The sequence below is a fragment of the Cyrtonyx montezumae genome, unplaced genomic scaffold, assembly GCF_038088225.1.
Source record: "Cyrtonyx montezumae isolate F1298 unplaced genomic scaffold, pur_monq_1.0 scaffold_35, whole genome shotgun sequence".
In the NCBI taxonomy this organism is placed as follows: Eukaryota; Metazoa; Chordata; class Aves; order Galliformes; family Odontophoridae; genus Cyrtonyx; species Cyrtonyx montezumae.
Window position 1 is genome coordinate 1,276,631 of NW_027072040.1, and position 17,372 is coordinate 1,294,002.

Consider the following 17,372-nt stretch of genomic DNA (forward strand, 5'->3'; position numbering starts at 1 on the left):
ACAAGCTTGTGCGGGAGAGTCATCTTCCTGTGGCATTCACAGCTTGGCTGTGGCACAGAGCCCACTCTGCCAGCGGGGAGCAGGGAGGGGATGAGCCCCAGCCCCACTGGGATGGCACCCACGGGTGGTGGGTGCTGGTGGCAGGTCCGGGTCCCCCGGGTGGGAAATGCCAGAGCTCACTTCGTGGAGCTGGGGGCTTCCCCTCGGCAAGCCCAAGCTTCTCCCAAGGGGCAGGGAAAGGCAGGGGGAAGAGCACAGTGAGCTCAGCAGCCTGAAAACAAAGCTGGGAAAAAGGATCTAGAAAGGAGGCAGCCATCCTGGGCTCCCCGTGTCAGCGGTGGCCCCCGCTCACCCGGTTCCCCCAGCACAGCCACAGGAAGGGAAGCGGTCCCGGACACGTCAGGGGCCCTCTCCTGAGCCCCCCCCGGAGGTTGTGACCCCCCCCGGGTGCTGGCTGCCCTTTCCCTGCACAGGAAGGCTGCAGGAATGGGCCTCTTCCTCCTCAGCTCAGCCCTGCAGTGGCCGTGGGTGCTCTGTCCCCAGCTGCAGTTGGGTTTTCGACCCACAGCAGGGAATGGGCTGCACCCAGACCCCCTCTTCTGCCTCATCCCCCCCCCTTCCCCCCCGTGCACAGCGCGAGGGATGTTCAGAGAGTTTATTTAAAACAGCATTAGGTAACCAACAGGGTTTTGGAGAAGAAAAAAAAGGCAAACGAGACAAGCTTTAAAAAAAATACCACCACACATCAAGACACAGAGAAAAATCACACGGGAAGAGGGAGTGACTCCAGGGGCAGGGGCTCCCCGGGCCACGTCCCGGCCCACACCCCCACGCACACCACGAGCCACTGCTGCTCCACAGCGCAGACACCTCCCACGTCCCCATCGCAGCACTCCTGGGAAGGAGGCTCTTTCTGTCCCCAGCCACGTGCTGCTGAGGCCACTGAACTCAGAGAAAATAATCAAAGCAGTGAGAATTGTTTTTTTTAAAGCACTGCAGTGTCCACGGCCGCAGGGCTGGGTGCCAGCACCGGAGGAGGGATGGAGCTGCCTGCCCTCTCCCCTCATGGCTGAAATCAGCCAAGACCCCACTCCCACTTCACTATACATGACTGAAAGTTCCCCCATGACAGCCCACGAAGCAGAGCTGCCCCTGTGCAGCTCCAGCACGGCAGGGCCAGGCAGCTGCAGCCCACTGCTCACAGCCTGGAATTCCTCCTCGTGACAGACAAACTTCATTTCCTTCCTGAGAGCTTCCCACCCACCCCGTATCTCAGCAGAGTGCAGGAGAAGGGGCACTGAAAACCTCAGCCCAGAGGAAGGCTCCCAGCAGCCTTAGGGTGGGCACACCACGGTGGGGATAACAGTGGGAATGGCAGCAGGGAGAGCCAGGGCCAGGCCCAGCACAGGCCCAGAGGATGCACGCTCAGGGCAGCTTGGCACTTACACCAGCACGCCCATCCAGCAGCAGAATGCCAGGATAAGCCTGTGGTTACCAAGGCTGTGAGCAGCTGCCATCCTCTCCCAGCTGCAGGGCACTGGGCACGGAGCAGGGCACGTGGGAAGTCATGGCACAGAGGGCTCACTGCCAATCCGTGGTGGTGGGAGGTGGGGGATGCACGGATTCGCACACACAGGCTTGTGCAGAGCAGGAGCAGGGTTTCAAAGGTCACTTTGTGGTCAAGAGAAGCAACGGGGGGTTGGCCTGCCACGACGAGGTGAATCTGCAAGGAGAAGCCTGCAAGCAGGGCACCCACATATGGCTATGGACCGAGCAGGGACAGCTGGGCAAGGGCACTGCTTCCTGCAAGGCACAAACAGCCCAGAAACACTGCAGCCCCCCGCCCCCCACTTGCTGTAACTGCTCTGTGTGGACAGATGCTCGCTGTAGGTCCCCAGCACAGAACCCAAACCAGGTAAGGACAGAAGCAGGCTAAACGGGGGGGGGGGGGGGCAGGCAGCCAGCACCCCAGGAGACACTGCGACCCACCTCCACAGAGATTCGTTTAGTGTTAAATCACATTGCAGCACGGGACACTGCGAGAAGCCAGCACTGTCCCTCAAATAAAAAACACCCTACAATAAGAATCAGCAAAGTACTCGTCAAGCCCAGAGAAGGCCTGTCCTTGGCTCCACACCCCCTTTCGGGATCTCTGCCTGCTCTGGTCACTACTGCACCCCCAAAAGAAGAGTCTGCAGGGAGGTGGACAGGGCTGGGGACACGCTGCTGCAGGAGGAGCCGGCCCTGCCCAGCCAGCAGGTCAGAGCAAGGATGTGGTAGAGGCAGAGGGGAAGGAGTCCTGAGACCCTCCGTCCCCATACACCATACAACCAGCATGGCAGCAGTCCGCAGGGGTGACAGGAGATCTAATTCCGCAAGGCAGCCAACCTGGAAGGGAAAAGACAAGAGGAAACAGGCATGAGATCAGCCAGGAACAGCCAGAAAGAGCCACCAGCCAGGCTGTGTGGGACACAGCTCTGCACAGAAGCCTCCAGAGGGACTCTGGCTGCAGCCTCGTGGGGAGCAGCGGGGAGGGAGCAGGGAGAGGAAGCTCATCGGATCCTCCTGGGGCAGTTCCAGGGAAACAGCCTGTTCCTGGAGCTGACTGAAGGTCAGCATCAAGCGTTCCAGAGCAGTAGCAGCTGCGTGAGGATGAGCACAGAGCAGGGGCAGACGGTTCTGCACCGCATCGAGAGAAACCCACTGCCGGGTGCCAGCAGCCACCCCCACCACTAGGCCTGAACCCTGCCTGCCTGCCCCCTCCCCAGGCCTCACAAAGCACCAGGGGTGCTGCCTGGCAGATGCTGCAAGCTCTAGCTTGGCTCAGGGGGCTCAGCACCCACTCGGCCAACCACACTGCACTAATCCACTCTTCACATCAGCGAGAGACCCCTGGGGAGAATTCAAACTGCCTCAACGTGAGGTGAAGGACCCGGGAGAGAACAAACCTCCGTGACAGCTGGTCTTCCTGGGAGCGCATCGAGCTCTCCCCTACGGCTGAAGCACCCTCGGGGAGCTGGCTGAGCTGGTCCATGATCTCCAAACCATTCTCCTCTGCGATCTGCACGATGAGGCTGTCCACCTGCTCCTGTGGTGTGGTCAGTGTGGTGGCAGAGCTCATGGAGTCCTCCATGACCTGAAACAGAGGCAGCCTGTCAGCTCACCTCACAGGCAAAGTCACTCAGCTCAGCATAGCTTCTTTCCCTCAGGGCTGGTGGCAATATGGGGTCTGCCCTTCACCAAAACAGCCTCCGTAGCCTCAAGCCTGACAGCAGAGCTGCATCGGAAAGGGGAGAGCTGCAGTCCTCCACAGCTCCACCTGAGTAATTTCTATCTGAGACAGCACCTTTGCTTTTCTTCCCCTACCTAGTTTGCCCCTTTACACAGCAAACACTTTCTCAGCTAGGCAGCAGCACTGTCTCCTGCCCAGTCTCTCTCATACACCTGAAACACAGAGCAGCCCCAGTCCACCCAGACCCCTTGAGTCCATCTCCACTTACTGATGTGTGAACATCCAAATTCTGAACCTGCTGCTCGAACTTATCCATCACTGCAGACACCTTCTGCAGGTCCATGGAGCTCAGAGCTTTGTCCAAAGCCTTGGTCACTTGAGCCATGTTTTTCGTCACCTGCAAGAGGATATTGTTTTATGGATGCTGCCCAGAAGCAAAGTCATCTCTGCTGAGTAAAGCCGTGGCACACAGCCAGAGGTAGAGCACAGCCAGAGGTGCCACATCAGTCCTGCAGCTCCGAGCAGAACAGGCCCCAGCCCACCTCTCTACAAACAATGGCTAGCACAGACAAGCAAGCAGGCATGAGCCTCCTTAATTAGAACCCTAATAAAGCAGCCAGAAGAGCTCTCTGTGGGTATGTCAGAAGCTTCACTAAACCGAGAGTGACCGGGCTCACTGCAAAGCTTTACAGGATCCTCAACTGAGGGTGAAGAAGTCCAAGGTTCAAGGCAGGTGAAGAAGGAAGGAGCCAACACTCTGCGCAGGGCACAGACTGATCTCAGAACCCCGTGCTGAAGAACAGAGGCTCTTACCCCCTTCATTGTCACTGCTGTCTGCACCTTGGAGGCCACTGCATCCACTCGGGAAGCCATGCGGAGCCAGTTCAGCCCCTCGTTCTTCTTGCGGATGGCATTCTCTGCATAGACACGAGCACACTCCACATTTTTCTGCTGAAGGGCCTGGAAGAGCAAAGGGCAACTGCCTGCACCAAGAAAGCACTTTATATTTATAAACAAGCACTCCCTTTTTCTGCCTGACAGACTTTCAACAGGAAACAGCTCATCTGTGACCTCTGTAAACACTGAGCACACCCTTGGAAGGGAAATCCCTTTGTGTCACAGTGACAAACCACATCTGCTCAGCACATTTAGGATCTCGGGGTGGGAATTCAAACATGCTGAGAGCAAGAGAAGAAACTGCTCTTTCCTCCATCTTTCAGCAGCACATAACTGGTGAAGCAAGAGAGGAGACAGGGCCTCCAGATGTTCGGTGCAGCATCCAGGTTGCCAGCTTTGTGACAAGCTCCCACTCACCTTCTTGACTTTGGCCTGTTCTGCCTTGGAGTCCTTCTCAGCTTTTTTGGCAAGTTTCTCCAGCTGCTTCGCTGTGAACTGGAGAGAAAACTGCAGGTTAGTGCTAGGATACAGCAGGGAGCCAGCAGCAGCAGCAGCACGTCTGTGGTACCGGCTGCTCACAGTGCACATGCAAGGTGCCAACACAAGCTCTGCGAGCTGGCACAGCTCCCAAGCTTAGCAGGGATCCACCAGGTTCTGGGGAGGTGCTGGCTCCCTCCAGTTGTACCAAGGGAAGCTCACAGAGTACACAGCATGTTGGGGGCCAGTTCTCCCGCTGTGGATATGGGGACAAGTCTGGCCATGGTTGCCTGAGGCACCCGCACCAGCTCAGCTGATGAGCTCCCTCTTCCTGCAGCTGCCGGCAGCACCGAGCCAAACAGAGCAGCAGCAGCAAGGTGCAGATCTCAGCAAGCCACGGTGCTCCATTCCAGTCAGGAAAAGTGGCAGCTCGGTTTGTTTCTTCCCAGTGAGTGCGTTATGATTGCTCTCACTCCCTTCCTCGGTCAGACGGGGAAAACCAAAGCAGCGCCGCCCAGAGGCGCTGTTTGTGTCAACGCCGACGGGACGGGCCCGGCCCTCCTCCCGGGGACGGCTTTGCCGCTGACAGCGGAGCGCGGGCATCGCACCGGGGCGCAGAGCTGAGCGCGGCTCTGCCGGGCGGAGCCGCAGATCCGGTCCTCAGGGCGGAGGGGGCGGCCCGGGCCAGGAGGGGGTTCGCGGCCCGGACGTCGTTACCGGCTCCCGGTGACGAGGACGGCGCGGAGCGGCGGTACGTTACGGAGCTGCCAGAGGGGTCTCCGGGCACTCACCTTCAGCTGGAAGAGCGTGTCTGCAAGAGAGAGACAGCACGGCCTCAGCACCGCGACGCACCGGAACCCAGGCCGAGGCAGGCCCAACCCAGCGCAGCCCGTCTCGCTCTACCCCGGGAGGCCCCGCAGCCTCCGCACAGCGCGGCGGGACCGCGCCGGGCCCGGTACGGCGGAGCCCCCGCCTCAGCCCTCCTTACCGTCCATCCTGCCCCGCCGCCGCTTCCGGGTATCGCCGCCGCTTCCGGGTACGGCCTCCGCCGCTTCCGGGGGGCGCGCGCCACCCTCTGGCGAGGGCGCCCCCCGGCGGCGGGGCGGTCACGTGGGCAGGGATGGGGGCGGGGCGGTGACCCGGCGCCCCGTGGGTGCGGACCCCGGGGTGGGGCGGCAGAGCCGTGCTGGTGACGTCCGTGTCACCGGGGAACCACAGAGGGTCCGCGGCCGCGCCGGCAGCCATGGGGCAACCGCTGTGCAGGGACACGAGCGCAAAGGGTAACGGGGTCCCGGACCGCGCGCTGTGATGCGGGCAGGGATGGGGATAGGAGCGGGGACGGATGAGGACAGGGGTGAGGGTGGGAGCGGGGATAGGGATGGGGGCAGGGAGGCTTCTCTGGGCGCACACGGAGCTGCCGCTCGCCTCGGTCGCCCGCCCTCATTTTGAACTCATTTCTTTCAAGATAGAGAAATTCCATTTCCAGCCTGGTCTCGCAGGCAGAGATCAAGGAGTGACACATCACAGGCTGCTGCTGCTAATGCGCTGTAAAGTCTCTCAGATCTGTGATGCTTCGGTCTTTCTTCTGCCTCCTCGCTGCCCCACAAAAGAGCATGAAATGAGACGCTGTGCTCTCAGCTGGCCGGGTTTTAATGAGCAGCTTTATAAATAGCAGAGGGGTTTGGATATGGGGGGAGCAGGAGGGCAGCAGCTCTCCCTGCGGCTCTGTAAAGCTCTGAATTTCAGATGTGTTTCCTTTCTCATCGGGGCAGTCGCAGAGCTCTCTGGAGTGTGGGAGCTGTGTGCTGCAGCAGTGTCTCATCTCTCCGCTCCCCTAAAGCCAATTATTGTGATCGCTGACGTAGGGTTTTTTCCCCCTTGTTCATTAGATCCAGCACAGGACCCCGCTGATGAGATACAAACCGTTCCTGTGCCCCACATCTCTGTGACACTGCTCCTGGATGAACTCACTGAAGTAACACCAACAGAAAGCTCTCCCAGCACCACCGAGGCGGCTGCCAGCGGGGCAGCCGGGCTCCAGGGCCAGGATCCGGGCAGCGGGGCACACAAGGTGTCCGCACACAGAGGCCGCCCGGCCCCACCGTGACAGCTGGGTGCTCATGGACAAGGAGACCGCCACAGCCCGGCCTAGGGCCGGGCCCTCCCCAGCTGGGGAGGTGCTTGGCCGCTGGGTGGGGGGAGCGGATAATAAAAGCGAGTGCTCGGAACGAGGAGGAGGAGGAGGAGGATGAAGGTGGTGACGGAACGGGGCCGCACGTCGCCTAGCAACGGCTGCTGGGGTTCGGCGTGAGCGGAGAGCCGAACTGCGCATGCGTGAGAGCGAGGCTTGCAAGAGCGCATGCGCGAGGCGGGGCTCGTAGCGTCGCGCATGCGCGGTACTCGTTCTGTAGTGGGCGGGAGGTGGAGCGCGCGTGCGCGCCGCAGTTATGGCGGAGGGGGAGCGCGCTGAGGCCGCTTCGGCCGAGGGAGAGTTGGAGCCGCTGCGGTTCCAGCGGCTGTGGGGAGAGGGCTGCTTCGAGGTGCCGGCGTCCGAGAGGGTGAGGGGTCTGCCCCGGCTCCGAAGGGGCTTCTGAGGGGCGGCGGCGGTTGTGGGGCGGCCCCGGGTAGGCGGCCCTGTGCTGAGGGGCTGTGGGGGCTGTGCTCCGGGGCGGTGAGGGGCCGGTGCTGGGATGCGGGCTGGGTGCTGCAGGCGGCTTGCTGCTGCCCCCCGGGCCGAAGGTCTGTCGTCGTTTTTGATGAAGCGCTGCCCTTCGGTGGGCTCTGTTCACCGCATCTCTCCTCCATCCCAGATGCCACCCCCCTCCCAGCTGCAGCCACCCCTCACGGAGCATGCCCTTTTTTAGCCTATGCCTTTAGCAGCAAGGCGAGGGAGGTTTGTACCGATCATAGCAGAGGTGTGGAATGACTGGAATCCCTCCAGCCAAATTGGGCATCACAGGTTCATAGGTTCATCACTCAGAATGCTGCCCTTTGTTGTGACAGTCACCCTGCTATCCGGGCTGCAGTGCTGTGGGAATGTTGGTGAGCAGCTGCTGAGGGCTGCCCCCGAGGGAGCCCTTGCCTGTGATGTGGCTCTTTGGTTCCAGCTGGGGAAATGCCGGAGCGTGAAGGAGTTTGAGAAGCTGAATCGGATCGGAGAGGGCACTTACGGCATAGTGTGTAAGTGTGGGGTTGGTCGGAGCCTGGGAGGAAGAGTGGGCCTGCAGCATGTCTGCCCACATGTGGGGGCTGTGGGGCGCTGGGAGTGGGGCTGAGAGGAGTGAGACTCAGCAGTGCCTGTGTCCCTGTGACTAAACCTTGAGCTGAGCACCTGCCCTGTGCTGCTCTTTCAGACCGTGCCCGGGACACTGTGACAGATGAAACTGTGGCACTGAAGAAAGTGCGGATGGACAATGAGAAGGAAGGTACATGAGGAACAGGGCCAGCTCGTCGTGGCAGGCAGCAGTGTTCCTGGCCTCTGATTGAAGCAGTTGTGCAACGTGGTTCTCGCTGCCCCCAGGAATGCCCATCAGCAGCCTGAGGGAGATCACCCTGCTCCTGGAGCTCCAGCACCCCAACATCGTGGAGCTGAAGGAGGTGGTTGTGGGGAACCATCTGGAGAGGTGAGAGCCTCCCTGTGTGCCCTCCACCATCAGATGATGGCTCCCCAGGGGCTCTCAGCTACCTTTCACAGTACTGGATAGCGAGACACCTGTGTCTCCTCTACAGTATCTTCCTGGTGATGGGCTACTGTGAGCAGGACCTTGCCAGCCTTCTCGAGAACATGCAGACTCCTTTCTCGGAGGCTCAGGTAAAGGTTGGGCTGTGCTTTTAGGAATGTCACCCTTGAGAAAGGGCTGTGACACTGTGGCCACCAGCGTGGACTCCTTGCAGTTTGCAGTCCACCTTGTGCTGGGCTTCAGCAGGGCTGGCTGGTGTTGTTCACATGCTGGAAGACACTCCTGCCCTCTTTCTCCAGGTGAAATGCATCATCATTCAAGTCCTCAAGGGTCTGCAGTACCTTCATGAGAGGTACATCATCCACAGGTGAGAGCAGTGAGAGGTTGGGTGTGTGGTGGGGAGGAGGAGTAGCTGGGAGACACCCTGATGAGCCCTGAAACGGTGTGTTGGTTCCTCAGCTCACACACTTATGGTGGGTGTGAGGAGCACTGTGTGGAGAAGCTCTGGGGAGGGGCTTGGAGCAAACCCTTGGCTTTGTGTGGGAGGCAGGGGATGGTGAGATTTGCTTCTCTTAGCAGTCAGTCAGCTCTGGGGCTCTTTGTCTTCAGGGGTGCCCTGGGGAAGTGTGGGTACAGGAGGAGCTGTGCCAGGCAGTGCTGACTGCTGCTCGGTGTTCCCTGCAGGGATCTGAAGGTGTCCAACCTGCTCATGACTGACAAAGGCTGTGTGAAGATAGGTGAGCCCCTGGCATTCAGCTCCTCCTGCAGATGTGCCTGCAGCCCTCCTGCTGCTCCACAAACAGACAGAGCATGGAGCCTGCCTCTTTCCTTATCCTGGGTCTGTTCCTTTCCTACAGCGGATTTTGGTCTGGCACGTACATATGGGATGCCACCACAGCCCATGACCCCCAAAGTTGTCACACTGTGGTGAGTGGTCATTGTGGGGCACTGAGCTGTGCTGGTTTGGGGGGACGTGGGGCAGGGGGCTTCCTGTGCTGCAGCTAAAGATGCTCCCTTCCTTGCACAGGTACCGAGCACCAGAACTGCTGCTAGGAGTGACAACACAGACCACCAGCATTGACATGTGGTAAGGACAGGGCCAGGAGAGGCTGAAGCTGGCTGGGTGGTGCCCGGGGGATTTGTAGGAGCCAGAACTTCAAACCTGCATGGGACAACAACAGGGATTTCTGCTGCCCCCACGAACTCCTGCATGTCCTCTGCACTGCAGGGCCGTGGGCTGCATCCTCGCTGAGCTGCTGGCTCACAAACCACTGCTGCCAGGCACCTCTGAGATCCACCAAATCGACCTCATCGTGCAGCTCCTGGGCACACCCAACGAAAACATCTGGCCGGTGAGAGTCCTCCCACAGTGCTGCCTGCCCTGCCTGCCCTGCCTGCCGCTCCCCCCACCCCTTCCCTCAGGGTTTCTCCAAGTTGCCCCTGGTGAGTCAGTACACCCTGCGGAAGCAGCCTTACAACAACCTCAAGCACAAGTTCCCCTGGCTCTCGGAGGCCGGGCTGCGTCTGCTCCACTTCCTCTTCATGTACGATCCCAAGAAGCGGTAAGAGCCTTCTGTGTGGGCAGGGCTGGGGTGGGCCTTGCCTGCTGATGGGGCTCCCAGCATCACTGCCTTCGTGGCAGGGTGTGTCCTTCGAGCTGTGGGCAGGATGGGAAGGGGGAGGGTTGGCTGTGAGGGAAGGTGACACTGTGCTTGGGTTGGGAGCAGAGCTTGCCGGGTGTCTTGTCCTCCCAGGGCGACGGCAAAGGACAGCCTGGATAGTTCATATTTCAAGGAGAAGCCTCTGCGTAAGTACACTCCCCACCAGGCAGGGCTGCAGTGCTTGGGCCCCGCTGACCTGTCCCTGTGCCTCCCCAGCCTGCGAGCCAGAGCTCATGCCCACCTTCCCCCACCATCGCAACAAGCGGGCGGCCAGCACCAGCACGGGGACTGAGAGCCAGGCAAAGCGTGCCAAGCCCTGAGCCCCGTCCCACACGAGGAGGTGCAGGGAACTCAAGCAGGGACTGGCTATTGCCAGGGCTGGGCGCTGGCTCCTGCCCTGCTGCTGACCAGACACACAGCACCTGGGGATGCACTGCTGGTGCTGTCACCTCTTGGGACAGCTCCTGGCTGCAGTAGCCCAGCTGCTTTTTGGTGGGGGTGCTGGTTACCAACACCCACGCTCAGCCCCACGCAGAGCTGCTCGTGCTGGGAACATCCATGGACTTCCAGCCCAGCAGAGCCCAAGCGTTGTGCAGTGCTGGCTTCCTTCTGCCCTGGAGCTGAGGGGGTGACAGCCTGGAGCCGTGAGCACAGCCCTGGGTGGGTTTCAGCCTGTGCCACCTCCTCCCCGGGGATGGGATGGGGGCATGGACTGAAAGGGGGCAGATGGGGCTTTGGTACAGAGATGCTGGGGGGCTGGCAGGACCAGCTCTGGCCTGTACTGGCTGTGTGCTGTAACTGTGACTGCTGACAATAAAACAGCTGCAAAGGGCAGTGGTGGTAAAAAGCTCCCAGGTCAGTACCCAGGCAGAATGCTGAGCCTGGCCTCCTCAGCAGTGGTCCCTGCAATGGGATTGGGGCAGCACAGACTGCATCCCTCCACTAGCCTGAAGCACAGCCTGCTGCACCTGGGGATAGCAGCGTGGGCCCAAACCTTGGGCCACAGACTCATAGGATGGCTTGGGTTGGAGGGGATCTTTGGGTTCCCACCCTGTGCAGGGCCACCGACCTCCAGATGGTTCCCCAGGGCCCCATCCAGCCTGGTCCTGAACACCCCCAGTGACACAGTCTCTCTGGGCAGCTGCTCCAGCACCTCAGCACTATGTGAAGAACTTCCCAACATCCAGTGTGAACCTTCCCTTAAGCTTGAAACCATTCCCCCCATTCTATCACTGCCCACAAAGTTGTTTCCCCTCCTATTTAAAATTGCCTTTTCAACACTGGAAGGCTGTGATATCTCGGGGCCAAACACACCCAGCTCCCTCAGCCTTTTCGTGGCCCTCCACATCTTCCCTGTGCTGGGGACACAGTACAGCAGTTGGGGCCTCATGGGGGTGGAGTAGAGAGGGGACAATCCCCTCCCTGTCCCATAAGAGCTGTCTGAGCTGCAGGAGCACGCTGCTGCCCCACGCTCACCCACCCCCAGTGCCACCTCCTCCCCTCCGTGCCCGGACACAACAGCCGAGTCGTGAGGCAGCCGCGCTTTACTGGGATGCAGCGAGCCGTTAACAGCAGGAAGCAGAGCAGGGATGGATCCTCCCGGCTCTCACCTCCCTGCACTACCCCGCTCCGCCCGAGGGGGGGAGGGGCAAGCAGCAGCGTCCCCACAGCCGAAGCGCCGCGCTAGGGCCGGGTGCCGTCAGCCAGCAGCATGTCCACCTCGGTGCGCTGCAGCCACAGACGCTGCTGCCGCTCACAGCGCAGCTCCTGCCCGCGGTGCCGGCTGCGGCAAGCCAGCCCGGCCGCGCAGGTGCCGGCATGCAGCTGCTGGCACGTGGTGCAGCAGTAGGCAGGCAGCGTGCCCTGCCGCAGGCACGAGTGCAGCTGGTAGCAGGGGAGCTCGGGTGGCTGCTCCGGGGCGGCGGGGGGCGGCTCCCCGGGGGATGGCCATGCAGGGCTGCTGCCCACCTCCCTGTGCTCCTGCTCCGGCAAGAAGCGAGAGGAGGAAGCGTCCGGCCTGGGGATGCCTGGGGAGGGGAGCAGCTCCTGCCCGAGCTCACTACGCTCGTAGGTGTCCCAGCTCCTGAGTGCGTCCTGCAGCCCCGCAGGGTCCCGCTGCGGTCCGGAGCTCAGCGCCGGGGGCCCAACGTGTCGCTCCCCGCCATCCTCAGGGTCGTCGGGCTCCTCGAAATAGAGATCCTCAGCGCTGTCCTCTACGTCCCCGTACAGATCGCCGCCGTCCTCACAGCCGGGAGCGGCGTCCCGCAGCATTTCCACGCAGGCCTCCACGTCCCCGGCGACGCGGCGAGCGTGCAGCAGCTCCTCAGCGCGCGGCAGGCGGGGCTGCAGCCGCAGCAGCACCTCGGCCAGGATCTCGCACTCCAGCCGGCACGCGAGGAACCCGCACGCGGCGGCGGCCAGCTCTGCGCCCGGAGGCGGCCGCGACACGGAGAGGCGGTGCTCGTTGAGCCGCACGTAGCCCAGCCGGCCCAGGCTCCGCAGCAGCTCGGCTTCGGGCAGCGCCGCCCGCAGCACGTGTACGTACGCTCCCGAGAAGGTCTGGAAGGAGAGAAGAGGGGAGAGCGGAGGGGATGGCCGCGGGTACCCGCATCCCAGCGGCGCCCCGGCCCGGCCCGGCCCCGCACTCACCTGGATGGTGCGGAACTCCTTGCGCCAGGGGAAGAGGTAGAGGTTGAGGGCCGCCCGCTCCAGCAGCTCGAAGGCAGCGGCCAGGCCCCGCAGCACCGGGCCCAGCTCGCGGCGGCCCCGCAGCCCCAGGGCCAGGAGAGCGCCGGCGTCGTCGTGCAGGGCCGGCAGCAGCCCCGCTTCGTCCCGCAGCCGCCGCCGCAGCCGTTCCCCGAAGGAGGGATTGGGGTCGGGGCAGGCGCGGCCCCGCTCCAGGCCCCGCCGGTACTCGTGCCGCAGCGCCGGGCCCGCGCACATCCTGCGGGGCGGCGGGGAGCGCCCCGGGCCCGGCCCCCGCCCCTCGGCCGCGTTCCCCTCCCGCCTCCTTCCGTTTCCGGTTCCCGGATCGCCGCCCCCACCTTCCGCCGGGCCCCGCTCCGCCCACCGCGCGGCTCCTGAGGGCGGCGGAGCGTCGGGCGGCCCCCGGCGGGCGGGAGGAGCGCGGCGCTCACCGGCGGCTCAGGGCAGACTGCGCAGGAAAGCCAGGGCGCTCTGCAGCGACGTCAGGCAGTACCCCTCCTCGCCCAGCAGGCACCTGCGGCACGAGGGCGGCACGCGGTCGGCACGGGGGGCGGCGCGCCCCGCCCCCACCCCCACCCCCAGCACTTACCCCTCGTGGATGAACTCCTCCAGCGCGGAGCACTCCGACAGCAGCTGGGGCAGCGCGCTGCGCAGCACCGCGTAGGACAGGAGGGGCAGCAGCTCATCCGCCCCGCTGCCACGGGCACCGTCAGCGGGCCAGGCACTGTGGCTATGGGGCCATCACCCCCCCCACTCATCATGGTTAAAGGACCATGGGCCCGTCCCAGCATGGCAACGGGACCTCCAGTTCCTCAAAATGGGAACGGCCAACTCTGGGGCACCGTTAACCCCCAGAATGGGAACTGTCAGCCCCAGCACAGCCAGCACCGCTGCCCACCCACAGCAGGGACCGTCAGGCTGACAGGGCACCACAGGAGCCACCAGCCCGTCCCAGTGCGAACCAGCAGCCCCACCTCCCCGGCCCCATCGCAGCAGGGCTGCACTCCCCCCACTCACATGGTGGCAGCAGTGGGGGTGCGGCTGTCACGGGCACTGCAGTACTCCTCAGCACACTCACAGATGCTGCGCAGGGCTCGCACTGCGGCACACGGGAGGGCACTCAGGGTCCCCCCGTGGCCCACGCAGCGCTCAGCCTCTGCCCACCCCGGCCACGCACCGATGCAGTCCAGCTTCCTGCGGGGACACGTCTCCAGTGGGATGAGGCGCAGCTCCTCGATGGCAGCACCGTAGGCCAGGCGGCCGGGCACGGTGGGGAAGAGCCGTGGGGACAGACCCAGATCAGCAGGGCTGGCGTGGCGGTGCCGCTCCATGCTGCGAGCCAGGGCTTCCTCTTGGGGCCGGTGCACGCTCCTGTGGGCAGATGAGTGGGGGCTGGCAGGGAGGGGCCGGAACAGCAGCCCCCAGCCCGGCCCTGGGGCCGCAGTACCTGTAGAGTGCCAGCAGAGGGGCCCACAGCGGGGGGAAGAAGGCGTCCTCGATGCAGGCCAGGCACTGGTCCTTGCCAGCGGCAGTGCTCAACCCCTCAAAGGCCAGCAGGGTCAGAGACAGCAGCCTGTCTGGGAAGGGAGGAGTTACGCAGCTCACTTGGCCGGGCACAGTGAAACCCCAGCCCACCATGTCACCCCTCCTCCCTCCTCCCTCCCAGTGCCATGGCCACCCCTCACCAATGGCATTGTGGATGTCCCTCACGATGCCTTTCAGCTGCTCCTGCAGCGATGCTGTGGGCCTGGGTCCGGAAACGGGCTCCCCTGGGGGCCAGTCCTCAGGTGATGCCAGAAACCGCTCCAGGTCCTCAAAGGAACTCTCCCGGGGAGACCGGGGGTCCCCTTCTGCCCTGGAGGCATCGGGGCTGCCATCAGCCAGGGTCGCCCCGGAGATGCTGTTTCGCAGCGTGGCGGGGCCGTGCTCGGGCACTGAGAACATGCAGTGCAGGCTGCGGGAGGCTCGGAGCCGCCGACCCCCCTGCTCTGCAGGCAGCAGCCCCCCTGCATCCAGAGAGAGGAAAGCGAGGCCGGTGGGGGCTGCAGGGGCGGCCTCGGGGTTGCTCTGGCTGATGGCCGGGTACAGCCGAGTGTACACCGCGCACTGCAGCTTGCGCAGGAGCTGGGCAATGGGGTGCTCAGGGAAGCTGGAAGTAGAGGGACAGGGGTGAGCAAGGGACACTGGCAAGTGGCTGTGGCCCTCCTGCTACACAGACCCCCCTGCCAGCCCCGCTGTACCTGAGGAGGCAGGAGAAGAGCCCCGTCACCAGGGACAGGTCTGATGGGCTCCTCTTCAGCCTTGCCTTCCACTGCCGTGGCCAGTCCTGGGGGGAGTGCCCGCAGCACATTAGCGGTGGTGTGGGGACAGCCCCCCTCCCTGATCCCCAGCACAGCCCTTTGCCCTCACAGCACTCACAGCAGCAGACTCCAGCAATACTCACGTGGTCCTGTTCGTATTCGAGGATAGCAGCATAGAGCTCTCTCTGCTCCTGCTCCTCAGGGGTTAGGGCCACGCTGCTGGAGAACCTCCTGCCGGTGCCACAGTGCCAGGTGAGGGGTCTGCAGGGAACTCTGCACCCTCGCAGTCCCCACTGGGACACCCTGTTCCCCTCACCTGTTGGCCGCCTCCTGCAGCCGCAGCCGTCGCTCCTCCATTTTCCGCTGCAGCTGGGCCGGGGCAGGGTTAAGGCACTGGAACTGCCACAGCAGAGAGCCAGCCTCTCACACAGCACAGCCCCAGGGGTGGCTGACAGAGGGACACAGCCCCCAGGGACACCCAGGCTGGCAGAGCAAGGACACACAGGCAGCTTGGACAGAGCTGGATAAGCAGCACACAGCCTGTCCACGTGGCTTCGATCTGCACCCCCCATCAGCCAGGAAAAGGGCAGAACTCAAAACCAAAGGCATGTGCTGGATTGGTGCAGCCTAGGGCAAGGCACAGAGGCCTGCAGCAGGAAGCCAGGCCCAGCTGCAGGACCCCTGCTTTGGGCTCTCTCTCAGTGGAAAGGATACAGTCTCCTCCCGTGCCCTGGCGATCACCAGGTTCTCCATCATCTGCCGCTGCAGCGACAGCGTCTGCCAAACAAGGAACGTTGTGTGGGTGACACCTGCTCAAAGCCCCAGCGTGCGGCCCATCGGGCCCAGACCCCACTCACCAGTGAGGTTTTCTGCAGGGCCTGGCTGGGGTTGAGCCGTGCCACCCGTGCCTCGTAGGCGGCCTTCAGCTTCTGGTTCTGCAGCGACGCCTCCTCCAACGGTGTCAGCTCCCTGCAGGGAATGAGGTGAGCACTGCGCTGGCTTTGCATGCAAAGCAGGGATCCCAACCAGCTGGGACCCTCCAGTGCAGAACAACCGTGGAATCAAAGAATCAAAGAATTACTGAGGTTGAAGAAGACTTCTGCAAACCCCAAGCCCACCCCAACCCACCCGACTGTGCCCACAGCCACGTTCCTCAGTGCCACATCTCTGCAGTTCTGGGACAACCTCCCCCCCCACTCCCTGGGCAGCTGTGCTGGTGCATCACCACTCTATCTGAGAAGAAATTTTTCCTGATCTCCAAGCTTAACCTCCCCTGCTGCGAATTAGGGCCATCATCTCTCACCCTTTGGAGGACATCAAGTCCAACCGTCATCCCAGCACTGCCAACTCTACCAATAAACCACGTCCCTAAGCACCACACCTACCTGCCTGCTGCTGGGGAGAAGAGCCCAACCCTGCTCTCCTCTGAGGTCACTGAGGGGAGCAATGAGGTCCCCTGACCCTCCTTTCTGCACTCCCCATAGGATTTGTTCCCCAGCCCCACTGCAATTGCTGCCCCCATAGGATTTGTTCCCCAGCCCCACTGCAATTGCTGCCCCCCAGCCCCACTTACTTGCGTGCACTCTGTGCCTCAGCGATCTGCAGCTTCTGGAAGATCTCTGGTGGCAGGAAGGGCGACAGCTTGCCTCCCTCATCCGAGAAAACCCTGCGGTGCCTGGAGATGGGTGCAGGCCCCCCTGGCGTGCTCGGCTTGGCCTTGCTTTTCCCTATGGAGGGTGGCACGGGTCCATCACGCCCCTGCTAAGGGCTTCAGTACACCCGGGGGTGACACTACTCACCCAGCACAGCTGCCAAGGACTTGACTCTCTCCAGGCACTGCTCTGCCAACTTCAGCATTTTGGGGGTGTTGGGGCCGAGCCCTTCGCTGCCCTCTACGATATGGGGGTGTCGTGCTGTGCTCCTACACGTGGGGTTAGGGGGAAGGGACGGGGAGGAGGTACCTGTCGGCGCTGCCTCATCCTGCAGGGCCTGTGAGATGAGGGTGATGCTCTTCAGGTACTCCACATAGGCTTCCTGCGGCGAAATTCAATAGGAGTGAGGCGGGGATGGCCACAAAGCCGGGGGGGGGCGGGGCCCCGGAGGTGCGGGATGAGAGCGGACCCCCCCACAGAGCTACGGTGCTCACCCGCGTCCTCCCCGCGCCGTCCATCTCCAAAGCCCCGCTTGCCGCCCTCATCGCGGTCTGCAGGGCTCTGCCTGTCCCGGCCCCTCCATCCCCACCACCGCCCGCCGCGGCCATGGCGGCCGGAACGCAGAACCGTGCGGCCGCGCGTTCCCGGGGGGAACTAAAAAAAGCGAGGGGATGAAACCGGAAGTACAGCCGGAGAGTGTTTCCGAACGGACTTCATAACGGACGGTACGCGCCGGAAGTGCAGCTCGGGGTCTTCCGGCCCGCCTG

At 62.9% G+C, this 17,372-nt stretch overlaps 4 protein-coding genes across 6 annotated transcripts; 1 reads left to right on the top strand and 3 right to left on the bottom strand.

Annotated features, from left to right (window-relative positions):
* Nucleotides 1-1,950: 1,950 nt before the first annotated feature.
* Nucleotides 1,951-4,869, bottom strand: CHMP1A (charged multivesicular body protein 1A). The gene is made up of 5 exons (XM_065745354.1): nucleotides 4,547-4,869; nucleotides 4,046-4,192; nucleotides 3,501-3,629; nucleotides 2,949-3,136; nucleotides 1,951-2,388 (listed from the first exon to the last, which is right to left on the bottom strand). Exons 1-5 carry the CDS (start codon nucleotides 4,715-4,717, stop codon nucleotides 2,367-2,369), a joined length of 657 nt encoding a protein of 218 aa, XP_065601426.1. The 5' UTR covers nucleotides 4,718-4,869; the 3' UTR covers nucleotides 1,951-2,366.
* Nucleotides 4,870-7,053: 2,184 nt separating this feature from the next.
* On the top strand, nucleotides 7,054-10,302 carry CDK10 (cyclin dependent kinase 10). 2 transcript variants are annotated; one of them, XM_065745338.1, is made up of 13 exons: nucleotides 7,054-7,164; nucleotides 7,714-7,786; nucleotides 7,960-8,031; nucleotides 8,127-8,229; nucleotides 8,336-8,417; nucleotides 8,586-8,653; nucleotides 8,971-9,023; nucleotides 9,144-9,213; nucleotides 9,314-9,373; nucleotides 9,515-9,638; nucleotides 9,709-9,848; nucleotides 10,041-10,093; nucleotides 10,164-10,302. In XM_065745338.1, the coding sequence occupies exons 1-13, from the start codon at nucleotides 7,054-7,056 to the stop codon at nucleotides 10,265-10,267; spliced, it is 1,113 nt and encodes a 370-aa protein (XP_065601410.1). In that variant the 3' UTR covers nucleotides 10,268-10,302. The 2 variants fall into 2 exon arrangements, with proteins under 2 accessions (XP_065601410.1, XP_065601411.1); XM_065745339.1 differs by lacking the exon at nucleotides 7,714-7,786 and having other exon boundaries at nucleotides 7,093-7,164.
* A 1,182-nt stretch (nucleotides 10,303-11,484) lies between these two features.
* SPATA2L (spermatogenesis associated 2 like) lies at nucleotides 11,485-12,935 on the bottom strand. The gene is made up of 2 exons (XM_065745340.1): nucleotides 12,597-12,935; nucleotides 11,485-12,506 (listed from the first exon to the last, which is right to left on the bottom strand). Exons 1-2 carry the CDS (start codon nucleotides 12,888-12,890, stop codon nucleotides 11,631-11,633), a joined length of 1,170 nt encoding a protein of 389 aa, XP_065601412.1. The 5' UTR covers nucleotides 12,891-12,935; the 3' UTR covers nucleotides 11,485-11,630.
* A 73-nt stretch (nucleotides 12,936-13,008) lies between these two features.
* Nucleotides 13,009-17,213, bottom strand: VPS9D1 (VPS9 domain containing 1). Of its 2 annotated transcripts, XM_065745328.1 has the most exons (15): nucleotides 17,100-17,213; nucleotides 16,915-16,987; nucleotides 16,753-16,845; nucleotides 16,527-16,680; nucleotides 15,811-15,922; nucleotides 15,668-15,730; nucleotides 15,270-15,322; nucleotides 15,097-15,184; nucleotides 14,894-14,979; nucleotides 14,339-14,802; nucleotides 14,101-14,230; nucleotides 13,831-14,024; nucleotides 13,671-13,752; nucleotides 13,243-13,347; nucleotides 13,009-13,167 (listed from the first exon to the last, which is right to left on the bottom strand). In XM_065745328.1, exons 1-15 carry the CDS (start codon nucleotides 17,211-17,213, stop codon nucleotides 13,092-13,094), a joined length of 1,887 nt encoding a protein of 628 aa, XP_065601400.1. In that variant the 3' UTR covers nucleotides 13,009-13,091. The 2 variants fall into 2 exon arrangements, with proteins under 2 accessions (XP_065601400.1, XP_065601399.1); XM_065745327.1 differs by having other exon boundaries at nucleotides 16,753-16,987; nucleotides 17,100-17,211.
* Between the last annotated feature and the right edge of the window lie 159 nt (nucleotides 17,214-17,372).

Bases quoted from the DNA above. Each gene is read 5' to 3' on its own strand.
- CHMP1A (XM_065745354.1), bottom strand. From the start codon at position 4,717: ATGTGCACTGTGAGCAGCCGGTACCACAGACGTGCTGCTGCTGCTGCT. The intron at 3,630-4,045 runs GTAAGAGCCTCT...ATCCTCTTGCAG, and splicing joins CAGCAGTGACAATGAAGGGG to GTGACGAAAAACATGGCTCA. The intron at 2,389-2,948 runs GTTTGTTCTCTC...TTTCCCTTCCAG, and splicing joins GAAGACCAGCTGTCACGGAG to GTTGGCTGCCTTGCGGAATT.
- VPS9D1 (XM_065745327.1), bottom strand. From the start codon at position 17,150: ATGAGGGCGGCAAGCGGGGCTTTGGAGATGGACGGCGCGGGGAGGACG. The intron at 16,988-17,099 runs GTGAGCACCGTA...ATTTCGCCGCAG, and splicing joins ACGGCGCGGGGAGGACGCGG to GAAGCCTATGTGGAGTACCT. The intron at 15,185-15,269 runs GTGAGGGGAACA...TGGCACCGGCAG, and splicing joins CTGCAGGAGGCGGCCAACAG to GAGGTTCTCCAGCAGCGTGG.
- SPATA2L (XM_065745340.1), bottom strand. From the start codon at position 12,890: ATGTGCGCGGGCCCGGCGCTGCGGCACGAGTACCGGCGGGGCCTGGAG. The intron at 12,507-12,596 runs GTGAGTGCGGGG...CTCTCCTTCCAG, and splicing joins AGGAGTTCCGCACCATCCAG to ACCTTCTCGGGAGCGTACGT.
- CDK10 (XM_065745338.1), top strand. From the start codon at position 7,054: ATGGCGGAGGGGGAGCGCGCTGAGGCCGCTTCGGCCGAGGGAGAGTTG. The intron at 8,230-8,335 runs GTGAGAGCCTCC...TCTCCTCTACAG, and splicing joins GTGGGGAACCATCTGGAGAG to TATCTTCCTGGTGATGGGCT. The intron at 8,418-8,585 runs GTAAAGGTTGGG...CTCTTTCTCCAG, and splicing joins CTCCTTTCTCGGAGGCTCAG to GTGAAATGCATCATCATTCA.